Consider the following 13,495-nt stretch of genomic DNA (forward strand, 5'->3'; position numbering starts at 1 on the left):
CCTTTTCAGTCAACATCTTAGAAAAATAAGTCATCAAACAAAACAACTATTTATTACATGCAAATACTGTGATAAATAAAGATCATGGAAATTACAAAGTTTTCCAAATACTATTTTAGTCTTTAATATAAGTATTCTCATTAAATATGGTTCTTTATGATTTAGAGATGTAAATATTTTTTTTAACTCCTCCTGCAGCTTTACATGAATGAAATGTAAAAGCCAGTTTGAATGGAACCTTTAGGGGAATCTAAAGATATAAAACAAGGACTCATAACTGACAAAGCTGAATATATCAGTAGCACTTTGAAAAGAAATAACTCTGAAAATAGGATATAAAAACAGGATGGAATTAGAGAAACCTGATTAAGATTAGGGATTTTTCCAGCCAAAGCTAATCAATTTCAGTTCAGGAGGAGAAACTGGCATAAACTTTCCACCTCTTGACTGCAGAAGTGGTGGGAGAATGAAGCTTGTGTTTGGCATATTCATTATTTGAGAATAATTTAATTTTTAATATGCAATTTAGATTGATAATGTTATCACAAAGATATTAAATATGTCATTAAACAGTTCTTGTGGCTTTGAAATGAATTTTTTAAATTAAGTATGATTAAACCGCAATATAGTATACAAGTTGAAAGCTTGCATATCAAATTCTTTTTACCTGGATTTTTCCCATTAGTAGAGATTTCTTACGGAGATAGTTTTGGTTCCTGCTTATTATAATAAGTGTCATTTTTGTAACAGTTCATACTTTATTAGGAGAACTTAGTGTATCACTTCATTTTATACCTGTAACTGAGGCAAAATAGGGAAATTGCATATTTGTTATATATAATTATTTTCTATTAATACCTTATATTAGTTATGTTATTATTTTATGCTTGTGGAAATTGAGACCTGAAGATATTATTAGCCAAATAGTGGAAAATTTTTCTGTTAGAGCACATTCTTTTTGCATTTTTTTATCCCTCTCACAAAAATGAGTTTTTATAATCTTGTATGAAAGCACAATATATTAAAATACTCAATATTTTAAATTCTCTTTCTTAGAAACTTATCATTGATTTTTGCAGAACTTGAATATTTTACTAGCTATTTGTGGTTCTTTTGTTGAACTAGAGTTTACAGAATTTGATAGCTAGAACTACTTTGAGATGTTTTATTCCACAGACAACTCAAAATGGGAACAGTTCCTAATTTGCCCTCTTAAAATTAAGGGTATAACTGGATACCTTTGAATGTGATAATTTTGTGTTACCAACAAGTAAATATAGCCAAATTGTAGCTAAATAATAGAGTGATGCCTAGATTCTGTGAAACTGAAAACTTCAGTTGGGTTACTTGCGTGCTGCAATATACACTGAGTATGTAAATAAGACACAGTGGTGAAATTGACCTATTGTGTTAGGTTACAAATTTGGTTACTCATCAGCATAGCACTTTTCTTTGTGATGTATGAGATTTGATAATTAGACTATATTTGATAGACCTTAATCTAGTAGCTTTCATTGGCAACATTCAGTTTATTCTTTTTAACATTATCAAAATATACAAACTTCCTTTTCTGTAATGAAGTTCATATTAGCAAAAGCAAAAAAGAAATGAGCACTTAGCTTATTTCTAAGTGTTGAAAGATTTTCACTGATGTTTCCCATAAAATGTATAATATTTTCTGTATATTTTATATGACCAGAAATAAATATGATTCTTAATAATGCTAGGTAATGTTATTCATGCATTAACATTTTATTTTTAGTATAAAATACATATCTTGATATCTTAAGATTTTATTTATCTTGGTAATATTAAGCTTCTTTTCTACTTTAAAAGCTCTGAAATAGAATTGTCTAAAATAGAATTTTTAGGTAATTTAAAGCTGAGAGTAATGATGTTAGCTAATAAAAGTTGTCATGAAGGTATTTCATCAATATTAACTTTCTGGTCTTTTATGTATTCCAGAAACTGGGAGTGATTTTTCCATGTTTGAAGCTTTGCGAGATACTATTTATTCTGAAGTAGCTACGTTAATTTCTCAAAATGAATCTCGTCCACATTTTCTTATTGAACTCTTCCATGAGCTTCAGCTACTTAATACAGACTACTTGAGACAGAGGGCTTTATATGCATTGCAGGTATCTGGTACCTAACATAATTTTTCCTACCCTATTATCACCTTCTTCATGATTACATCTGGTTGCTTTCTTAGACTGAAGCATGTACCATATGAATTTTGATCTGTTCTCTATGTGCTTTCTTGACATTTTGTTTAAAAATTTTGTATAGCTTAAGCAGCATTAAAGTATTTTTTTGAGTACCTTTTCAGTGTTTTGTCTACTTCTTCTTCACACTTAACCTGTGAGGGTAGAAACAGTACATTTTCCCTTCCATCTGCTTTTACCTTTGAATCTGTAATATAAATGAATGATTAAGATGTATGTTTTATGTAAATAATGATCTTATTTTCTTATTTAGGACATAGTATCCAGACATATTTCTGAGAGCCATGAAAAAGGAGAAAATGTAAAGTCAGTAAACTCTGGTACTTGGATAGCGTCAAACTCAGAACTTACTCCTAGTGAGAGCCTTGCTACTACTGATGATGTAAGCTGATAATGATTAGTGAACTGTAGACATAATTTTAGTATGCAGCAAATAAAAGTTAAATAGGTTATTGTCAAATTGTAGGTAGACCTAATACACTTGTTTTTCAGCTTTTTTAAAAACCTGGGTATAATGTGTTATTTTATTTTGAGGGCAAGTTATAATATGCAATCAAAATATGGTAGCAGACACCAAAAATTATGTATGTATGATAGATTATGAGGTCTAAGATAGCTATATTTATGTCATTATTACCCAATATAGAGGCTGACTCTTAAAAGACGTTTACAAATGTATGTTGTATTTATTTAAGATATTCAGTAAAACAGACAGCAATCAGATTATAGTAAAAACCCTTGAATGAATAAATACAGGATAAATCAGGTCTTTGGGTTAAAAAAAAAAAAAAAAAAAAAAAAAAAAAAAAAAAAAAGCCTAGACAAAAGAAAGTCTTCCAGGAAAAAACTTGTGATTTAATGTATTCTAATTGATAGAGAAAATTTTGAATAGAATAAAAAGGACCTGGAAATGGAGAAGAGTGCTGGGGGAGAATGGTATAAATTTAGTAAGCTGTGTCCTCCAAATAGCATTTAGCACATCACTGATTGAATGACAGTGAGAAAACTGCTAGTATACTGAGGAGATAATATGCTAGGTGTTTGGGAATCACCTATTTCAAGGTTCAGGCCTTGCTTTTATTGTAAAATATTATATGTGGTCGTGGGATAGCAAATACGTTCCTTTTTTTATGACAACTCTAGCAACTGGAGTTATGTGGGTAAGAGTTCCATAGTTGATTAGCAAATATCAGCTATAGGTAGAGAGTTGGAAGTTACTGTTTCTGCCTTTTGTTGAAGTGTTAATACTAAATTTTTTCTGAAGACAGTGTTTCCTCAAAGGATTGTCTTGCCTCTTCAGATACAGTAATTTTCTGAGTTTTTCTGAATTTTTGCTCTTTAACTTCTCATGTTTAAAATAATAGTTCCCTAGCTCATCTTTTGTGTTTAAAATGTTTTCCCACTGGACTCTAACTTCTTTAGTACTATAACATAAACCTGTGTCTAAAAACTACATGGTTTTAATTAAGTTTGCAATGTGAAATGTGAAGTAGTGTTTAACTGTTTGTTCCTTTGGATTGTTATTACAACTAATTGAAAATTGTGTGTTCCTTTTTGTTGGAAATGAAATGCGATCTGCTTGAATACATAAAAAACAGATGTTAAATTATATTAAGGTTTATTGGGCATTGAAATAACTTGAGAGAGAATGAACAGTCTCCATTCCAAGACGTATTTTTCAATAATTTTATATCATTAATTCCAGTGCTTTCACTTTTATCCAAGTTTCATACAGGCAGCATTACTTTGATTTATTTTAAGAGATTGGAGCACATTGATTTGCACCATTGATAGCACATTTTGAAAGTTGAGCTACCATTTAGGATAAAGTTAACCTAAGAAGGTTTTAAAGTCAAATGAAATTTAAAGATACTGTACTACTTGACATGTAAGGACTTGGGATAGTAATTATGTTTAGTATTACTTTTAATTAAGTAAATCACTTCTTTGATAATTCTTCCAAAAAAATACTCAGCGTTAAGGTCAACATCTTCCCTTTACTAATGCTGTTTAATCAGCAGCACCACAACATCCAGTGTTGACACTCACAGATCTGAAGCAGCAGTGTCTGGTAGAACTTTCTATAGTGATGGAATTATTTTATGTCTGCATTTTCTAATACTGTAGTCATTAGCCACATGCTAGCAAGTACTTGAAGTATAGCTATTATGACTGAGGAACTAAATTTTAAATTTTATTTAAATAGCCATGTGGTGTTTTTTGTATTGGGCAGATTTAGAGCCTCATTCTCTAGATGCTTCTATGCTTCTTGAGCTCCATTTTTGAAGCTTTTGCAAAGATATCTTAAGATGTGTAAGAGATACCTGTCTTGCCCAGGGAAGAGAGAAATGAAAGTGAAACTAGGTATCTGGGAGTTGTAAGTCAAGGAGGATGGAGTGGAGACATTGAGGTTTAGGAAGAACACACTTCGTGTCTCCTGCTCCTGATGATAATAAAATGGTAAAAGCACATCTGTCTTCAAGTCTTACTTGAAGAAGTAAAAAAATGGTTTGCCTGTTTCTAAAATATGTTCCTTAATGTCCAAATTTCCTTTAATCAGGGATGAATCTTTGATTTCATAATTGAAGATAGGAAACTTTAAAAAGATCAGTAGTTAAGGGAAAGAACACAACTGTAAAATGTCATAATCAAAATATAAGTGAGACACCCTGCCACTATCACACTATAAACAAAATTAATTTGAAATGACCTAAAGTCCTGTAAAAGCCAACACTATTAAAACTTTTAAAAGAAAATGGGAGAAAATATTGACCTTGACATAGGCCAAGTTTTCTTAGGGCACAGAAAGCTATAACTATAAAAGAAGAAATTAATAAATTAGACTTGACAAAAATAGGAATTTTGTGCTTTTCAAAAGATACTGTTATGGGAAAATAATTCCAGTATGTACATCTGACAACTGTCTGGTATCTAGACTATATAAAGCTTACAACTCAGTTGTAAGACAACTCAGTAAAAACTGGGCAAGAGATTTGAACAGGCACTTAATGAAAGAAGATATATGAATGGCTAGTATGCAAATTAAAGCCACAGAAAATACCACTTCACATCGAGAATGGCTAAAATGAAAAGATTGACAATGAGAAGTGTTGGTGAGAATGTGGAACAGTTGGAACCCTCACAGTCCTTATGAGAATGTAAATTGCACAACCACTTGGAAAGCAGTTTGGCAGTTTCTTATAATAACATAAACGTGGCATGTGACCCAGCAATTTCTCTTCTAGGTATTCATCCAAGAGAAATGAAAATATGTGTCACAAAAACACTGTACATTAATGTTCATAGCATCTTTAGTCATGATAGCCTCAAACTGAACCATCAAGAGATAAATGGATAAACAAACTGTGGTATTTCTATACAGTGGAATATATACAGCCATTAAAAAATAATGAACTTCTGAAACACACAGCATGGAATCATTTCAGAAACATACTAAGTGAAAGAAGTCAGACAATGAAGAGTGTATACTGGCTGGTTCCATTTGTATGAAGTTCTACAATCAGAACTGATCTACAGTGATAGAAATCATGAGTAGGGCGTGGTGGAGATTGACTGTAGAGGGGTGTGAAGAAACATCCTGGGCCAATGGAAATGGTCTTTATCTTTAGGGAATCTGGTTACATGAGTGTATACATTTGTCAAAACTCATCAAACTGTACTTTTAAAGTGAGTGCATTATATATAAATTATATTTCAATAAAGTTTATTTTAAAAAATGCAAATGATGTTGTGATATTTTTTTCTAGAGATGTGAGACAGTCAGGTAGAGTAAGCTACCAGACATTGTTAGCGTTTGGAGATAGGAGAATGTCCCTGAGAGTATAGAAATAATTAAAAATGTTAACTTTGCCAAATTAGAATTTAATCAGTAGCTGTCTTTGTGTATGTTTATCTATATAATAACAAATACTCTGCAAGGCTACTTATATTACTGTTCTCTGTGACTCTGTATTCAACATTTAATAACTTTGGTTATATTATCATCTTGTTTGGACAGAATACTGAGGAAACTTATGAATATCTTTTAGGTGTACAATTTTATGTAAATAGTTATCTCTGTTAAATCCTTAATATGAAATTCTTAAAAGAAGTACTAGTGATTTTTGTTTGTTTGTTTTACTGTAACTTAGGAAACTTTTGAGAAGAACTTTGAAAGAGAAACACATAAAATAAGTGAGCAGAATGATGCTGATAATGCTAGTGTCCTGTCTGTATCATCAAATTTTGAGCCTTTTGCAACAGATGATCTAGGTAAGCAGGGTTTTTTATAATCTTAAAAACAACTTTAAGTTTATCTGGTCCAGTCTTTGAATTGCATTGATAGGGAAACAAAAGTCTAGAAAGGTGAGGTGTGTGTGGTTGAAAGAATATGGACTTAATTATCTGTCAGTCTAAAATCTAAAATCTTCTGACTCTTAACCCCGTGGACAAATCATCCAACATTTTTGACTCTCTGCATATACTAAGGAAATGGGAATCTTACCTACCTTGCTATGTTTTTGTGAAAATATAATGGAACTTGCTTGAGTTCAGAAAATGTTAATTTCCTTTTCCTTAAAAGGAAAGGTCATCATTTAAGGTCATCTAGTTAATTAATGGGAACAATGCAGTCCTCATCTAATCATATTTTTAATAAAAATGTTAAGTTTGTAATTTGAGGTAAGCAGTCAAATTTCTTAAATAACCTGTAGTAAAAACCTCAAGTAACTCTCAGGCATAACACATAGTTGGTTTTTTTTTTTTTTTTTTCCTCTTCCATCAGCTGTAAAACAAAAGAGGTTTAGATGGTTGCCAGACCCCAAAGGAGACTAAACTCGAGTCCTAGACTTGGAAAGGAAATTTAAGGAAAAGAAAAATATATAGATACTTGATATATTTCTAGACTGTGGCCAATCAAAAGATACCTGAGAATTCAGTCATTGTGCCATCCGGGGCACTTAGTTCATAAAATAATGTAAATGTCCTGTTACCCTAGTGTTTGTTCACGTGATGAGGAGAAGATTTAGATGATTTCAAACGTATTTTTCCGCTGTAAAGAAAACGGCTTAGCCTTGCCCTATCATTACATTTCTGCTGTTTGCCCAAACAAAAGTGATCCTTTTGCTTATTGTAATTATTGAGGACTGAGCTTTAGCTGACTTCTAAGTAAATGCTTATTTGGGTCTGCATTGAGTTCATCCCATTACAGAGAAAAATTACTGTATGCCTGGCCAACCCTCTTCCCTTAGGTTGTCCCTTCCTTTCTGAGTTGCCAGAATACTTTGACTCCTATGTATTTTCTTTCATTTACTGATTTTTTTTCTTACAATCCTGCACCACTAGCTGTGTCTGAAGTAGACGTAGAATTGGGAAATTTCATTGATAGGCCTTTTCTTACCTAATTTGCTTGTTTTAGGTTGCATTGTTTTCATCAGAATTTGCATGACATTTTGGAATTTCCTTGTATTGTTTAAATGAAACAGCAAAATGTAGTGAAATAAATATGGGCTTCAGAATTTGATAACTAAGTTTAAAGCCCTGTTCCTACATTGAACTGTTTGTGAAACCTTGAGCAAGTCACTTAAGTTTTCTGCAAATAAAAGTAATGTCATCTACTATATAGGATTATTCTAAGGATTAAATAAGTTTGATAATGTATATGAAGTACTCAAGTAGTGTAGTGTGTAGAACTTGTTGAAGCTAATTTTCCTTCCTTTTGTTTGGACATTTTTTTAATTATTGCATTTTGAGGAGTATATGAAAAAGTTCACTTTTACATACTCAGAAAATATTTTTGTTCCAAATGTAGGTAACACCGTGATTCACTTAGATCAAGCATTAGCCAGAATGAGGGAATATGAGCGCATGAAGACTGAGGCTGAAAGTAACTCAAATATGAGATGCACCTGCAGGATTATTGAGGATGAAGATGGTGCTGGTGCAAGTACTACAGTTAATAATTTAGAAGGTATATATTTTTGTTTTCAGTAGGTTTTGGGGGGAACAGGTGGTGTTGGTTACATGAATAAGTTCTTTAGTGGTGATTCCTGAGATTTTGGTGCACCCATCACCTGAGCAGTATACACTGTAACCAGTGTGTAGTCTTTTATCCCTCATCCGCTTCCCACCCTTTCCCCTGAAACCCCAAAGTCCATTGTATCCTGCTTATGCCTTTGCATCCTCATAGCTTAGCTACTACTTATGAGTAAGAATGTGCAATGTTTGGTTTTCCATTCCTGAGTTACGTCACTTAGATTAATGGTCTCCAACTCTATCCAGATAGCTGTGAATGCCATTACTTTGTTCCTTTTTACGGTTAAGTAGTATGCTGTGGTGTATAAATAAATATATGTATATGTCTACACATACATACATATACCACATTTTCTTTATCCACTCGTTGATTGATGGGCATTTGAACTGGTTCCATATTTTGCAACTGCAGATTGTGCTGCTATAAACATGCACATGCAAGTATCTTTTTCATATAATGACTTCTTTTTTTCTCAGCAGATACCTAGTAGTGGGATTGCTGGATCAAATGGTAGATTTTCATACTGTTTTCCGTAGTGGTTGTACTAGTTTACATGCCCACCAGCAGTGTCGAAGTGTTCCCTTTTTACCACATCCACACTAAACATCTATTATTTTTTTATTTTTAAATTGTGGCCATTCTTGCAGGAGTGGTATGGTATCACATTGTAGTTTGTGCTTTGATTTTCATTTCCCTGATAATTAGTGATGTTGAGCATTTTTTCATATGTTTGATGGCCATTTTTATATCTTCTTTTGAGAATTGTTTATATCCTTAGCCTACTATTACTACTACTACAATTTTTTTTTTTTTTTTTTTTAATTTGAGCACAGTCTTGCTCTGTTGCCTAGGCTGGAGTGCAGTGGCACAACCTCAACTCACTGTATCTTCTGCCTGCCAGGCTCAACCATGCCTCAGCCTCCCAAGTAGCAGGGATTATAGGCATGTGCCACCAAGCCCAGCTAAGTTTTGTATTTTTTAGTAGAGAAGAGATTTCAGCATATTGTCCAGGCTGGTCTTGAACTCCTGGTCTCAAGTGATCCGCCCACCTCGGCCTCCCAATGTGCTGGGATTATAGTTGTGAGCCACCACACCTGGCCTTAGCCCACTTTTTGATGGGATTTTCTTTTTTTCTTTTTTTTTTTTTTTTTCTGCTGATTTGAGTTCTTTGTAGATTGTGGGTATTAGTCCTTTGTCAGATGCATAGTTTACAAAGACTTTCTCATAGTCTGTGGGTTGTCTGTTTACTCAGATGATTATTTCTTTTGCTGTGCAGAAACTTTAAGTTCCATCTATTTATCTTTGATTTTATTGCATTTGCTTTTGGGTTCTTGGTCATGACGTCTTTGCCTAAGTCAGTGTCTAGAAGGATTTTTCCAGTGTTATCTTGTAGAATTTTTGTGATTTCAGTTACTCGATTTAGAAGGTATATGTTTTATTGATTAGAAGTACTAATTCTATATAAAAATTTTAAATATGTGATATCTAATAGTGGTTTTCTTACTACTTTCTTTTAATTGATGGGGTGCTAAAAGTACAAACATGTTTCTTTGTATTAGCATAAAATCAACATTTAATATTCTTTAAATTTCAACATTAAGGCATATATGTATACATAATAGGCTTTGTTATGCTAATGTATCATTTTCTTTTTAAAAATTAGAAACTCCCATTATTGAAAATCATAGTTCACAACAACCTGTAAGTGAAGTTTCTACCGTCCCATGTCCTAGAATTGATACTCAGCAGCTGGACCGGCAAATTAAAGCAATTATGAAAGAAGTCATTCCCTTTTTGAAGGTAAGCAATTATTTTAAAAAATAAACAAAACTTTGTGTTTTGTTTTTTAATTTGTACAAAAGACCTTATTGTGATAAAGTTCAATGGTATAGGTAAACAAAAGAAAAATAAACTACCACCCATAATTTTTTTACCCTACCAACTTTTTGCTTGCCATACCAACATTCTGTAAACCTTTCAGTAATATTTTGTACACATGTGCATATTCTGCTTTTTTCATTTACTGTACCATAAACTTTTTTCTAGATCATTATTTTTCTACTGCATTTTTTCAGGATTTATTACCTTTATTTTTATTTTATTTTATTTTTTATTTTTGTGAGTAGTAGATGTATATATTTATGGGGTATGTGAAATAGTTTGATATAGGCATGCAATATGTAATAATCACATCATGGTAAATGGGGTATTCATCCCCTCAAGCATTTAACCTTTGTGTTGCAAACAATCCAGTTATACTCTTTTGGTTATTTTAAAATGTATAAATTATTGACTGTAGTCACCCTGTTGTGCTATTAAATAATGCATCTTATTCATTCGTTCTACTTTTTGTACCCATTAACCATCTCCCCTATTCTCTACTGCCCTTCATGGCCTCTGGTAACCATCCTTGTACACTTCATCTCCATGAGTTAAATTGTTTTAATTTTTAGCTCCCACGAGTGAGAACAAAGGCAAACAGAAAGAAGTTTGTCTTTCTGTGCCTGGCTAACTTCACTTAACATAATGACCTCCAGTTCCATCCACGTTGTTGCAGATGACAAGGTCTCATTATTAACTTCACTTAACATAATGACCTCCAGTTCCATCCACGTTGTTGCAGATGACAAGGTCTCATTATTTTTTATGACTGAATAGTACTCCATTGTGTGTATGTACCACATTTTCTTTATCCGTTCATCTGTTGATGGACACTTAGGTTGATTCCAAATCTTGGTTGTTGTGAACAGTGCTGCAACTAACATGGGTGTGCAGATACCCCTTTAATACACTGATGTCCTTTCTTTTCTGTATATACCCAGCAGTGGGATTGCTGGATCATATGGTAGCTGTAGCTCTGTTTTTAGTTTCTTGAGCAACTTCCAAACTGTTCTTCAGAGGAGTTGTACTAATTTACATTCCCACCAGCGGTATATGAGAGTTTTCTTCTCTCCACATTCTCACCAGCATTTGTTATTACCTGTCTTTGGGATAAGTGCCATTTTAACAGAGGTGAGATGATTTCTCGTTGTAGTTTTGATTTTTCATTTCTGTGATCAATGTTGAGCACCTTTTATATGCCTGTTTGCCATTTGTATGTCGACTTTTGAGAAATGTGTATTCAGATCTTTTGCACATTTTTAAATTAGATTACTAGATTTTTTCCTATAGAGTTGTTTGAACTCTTTATATAATGCTGGTTATTAATCCCTCGTCAGATGAATGGTTTGCACATATTTTCTCTCATTCTGTGGGTTGTCTTTTCACTTTGTTGTTTCTTTTGTTGTGCAGAAGCTTTTTAACTTGATGTGATCCTGTTTGTCTACTTTTGCTTTGGTTGCCAGTGCTTGTGGGATATTACTCAATAAATTTTTGCCTAGACCAATGTCCTGCAGAGTTTCCCCACTGTTTTCATATAGTAGTTTCATAGTATGAGGTCTTAGATTTATGTCTTTAATCCATTTTGATTTGACTTTTGTATATGGTGAGAGATAGAGGTCTAGTTTCATTCTTTTGCTTATGGATATCCAGTTATCCCAACACCATTTACTGTGAAGAGACTGTCTTTTCCCCAGTGTATGTTCTTGGCACCTTTGTTGAAAATGAGTTTATTGTAGGTATGTGGATTTGTTTCTGAGTTCTCTGTTCTATAGGTCTATGTGTCTGTTGTTTTTATGCCAGTATCATGCTGTTTTGGTTACTATAACTCTAGTATAATTTGAAGGCAGGTAACGTGATTCTTCCAGTTTTGTTCTTTTTGCTCAGGATTGCTTTGGATATTCTGAGCTTTTTTTGTGGTTCTATATATATTTTAGGATTCTTTTTTCTAATTCTGTGAAGAATGTCATTGGTATTTTGATCACAATTGCATTGAATCTGTAGATTGCTTTGGGGAGTACAGACTTTTTTTTTTTTTTACTTTAAGTTCTAGGGTACATGTGCACAGCGTGCAGGTTTGTTACATATGTATACATGTGCCATGTTGGGGTGCTGCACCTATTAACTCGTCATTTACATTAGTTATATCTCCTAATGCTATCCCTTCCCCCACCCCATCCCCACAATAGGACCCGGTGTGTAATGATACCCTTCCTGTATCCAAGTGATCTCATTGTTCAATTCCCACCTGTGAGTGAGAACATGCAGTATTTGGTTTTCTGTTCTTGTGATAGTTTGCCGAGAGTGATGGTTTCCAGCTGCATCCATGTCCCTACAAAGGACATGAACTCATCCTTTTTTATGGCTGCATAGTATTCCGTGGTGTATATGTGCCACATTTTCTTAATCCAGTCTGTCATTTATGGACATTTTGGTTGATTCCAAGTCTTTGCTATTGTGAATAGTGCCGCAATAAACATACGTGTGCATGTGTCTTTATAGCAGCATGACTTACAATCCTTTGGGTATATCCCCAGTAATGGGATGGCTGGGTCAAATGGTATTTCTAGTTCTAGATCCTTGAGGAATAAATTTCCCTCTACACACTGCTTTAAATGTGTCCCAGAGATTCTGGTATGTTGTATCTTTCTTCTCATTGGTTTCAGAGAACATCTTTATTTCTGCCTTCATTTTGTTATGTACCCAGTAGTCATTCAGGAGCAGGTTGTTCAGTTTCCATGTAGTTGAGCGGTTTTGATTGAGTTTCTTAGTCCTGAGTTCTAGTTTGATTGCATTGTGGTCTGAGAGACAGTTTGTTATAATTTCTGTTCTTTTACATTTGCTGAGGAGTGCTTTGCTTCCAACTATGTGGTCAATTTTGGAATAAGTGTGATGTGGTGCTGAGAAGAATGTATATTCTGTTGATTTGGGTTGGAGAGTTCTGTAGATGTCTGTTACGTCTGCTTGGTGCAGAGATTAGTTCAATTCCTGGATATCCTTGTTAACTTTCTGTCTCGTTGATCTGTCTAATGTTGACAGTGGGGTGTTAAAATCTCCCATAATTATTGTGTGGGAGTCCAAGTCTCTTTGTAAGTCTCTAAGGACTTGCTTTATGAAACTGGGTGCTCCTGTATTGGGTGCATATATATTTAGTATAGTTAGCTCTTCTTGTTGAATTGATCCCTTTACCATTATGTAATGGCCTTCTTTGTCTCTTGATCTTTGTTGGTTTAAAGTCTGTTTTATCAGGTACTAGAATTGCAACCCCTGCCTTTTTTTTGTTTTCCATTTGCTTGGTAGATCTTCCTCCATACCTTTATTCTGAGCCTATGTGTGTCTCTGCATGTGAGATGGGTCT

General features: G+C 33.5%; 1 protein-coding gene across 40 annotated transcripts in view; it reads left to right on the forward strand.

Annotated features, from left to right (window-relative positions):
* The window catches only part of PCM1 (pericentriolar material 1), a 109,027-nt gene that overhangs the window by 60,689 nt on the left and 34,843 nt on the right, over positions 1-13,495 (forward strand). For 37 of the 40 annotated variants that reach the window (XR_004059230.1, XR_004059229.1, XM_030937348.1 and 34 more), the window contains 5 exons: positions 1,966-2,138; positions 2,479-2,607; positions 6,377-6,497; positions 8,035-8,193; positions 9,923-10,059. Coding sequence is in view for 38 of the 40 variants with exons in the window: in XM_030937348.1 (XP_030793208.1) it covers positions 1,966-2,138; positions 2,479-2,607; positions 6,377-6,497; positions 8,035-8,193; positions 9,923-10,059 (719 nt within the window). In the remaining 2 variants the exon portion in view is untranslated. Of the gene's footprint in view, positions 1-1,965; positions 2,139-2,478; positions 2,608-5,470; positions 5,915-6,376; positions 6,498-8,034; positions 8,194-9,922; positions 10,060-13,495 lie in introns of those variants that run through there. The other 3 variants (XM_030937377.1, XM_030937385.1, XM_030937384.1) reach the window with 1 other exon arrangement.

The sequence above is a fragment of the Rhinopithecus roxellana genome, chromosome 9, assembly GCF_007565055.1.
Source record: "Rhinopithecus roxellana isolate Shanxi Qingling chromosome 9, ASM756505v1, whole genome shotgun sequence".
In the NCBI taxonomy this organism is placed as follows: Eukaryota; Metazoa; Chordata; class Mammalia; order Primates; family Cercopithecidae; genus Rhinopithecus; species Rhinopithecus roxellana.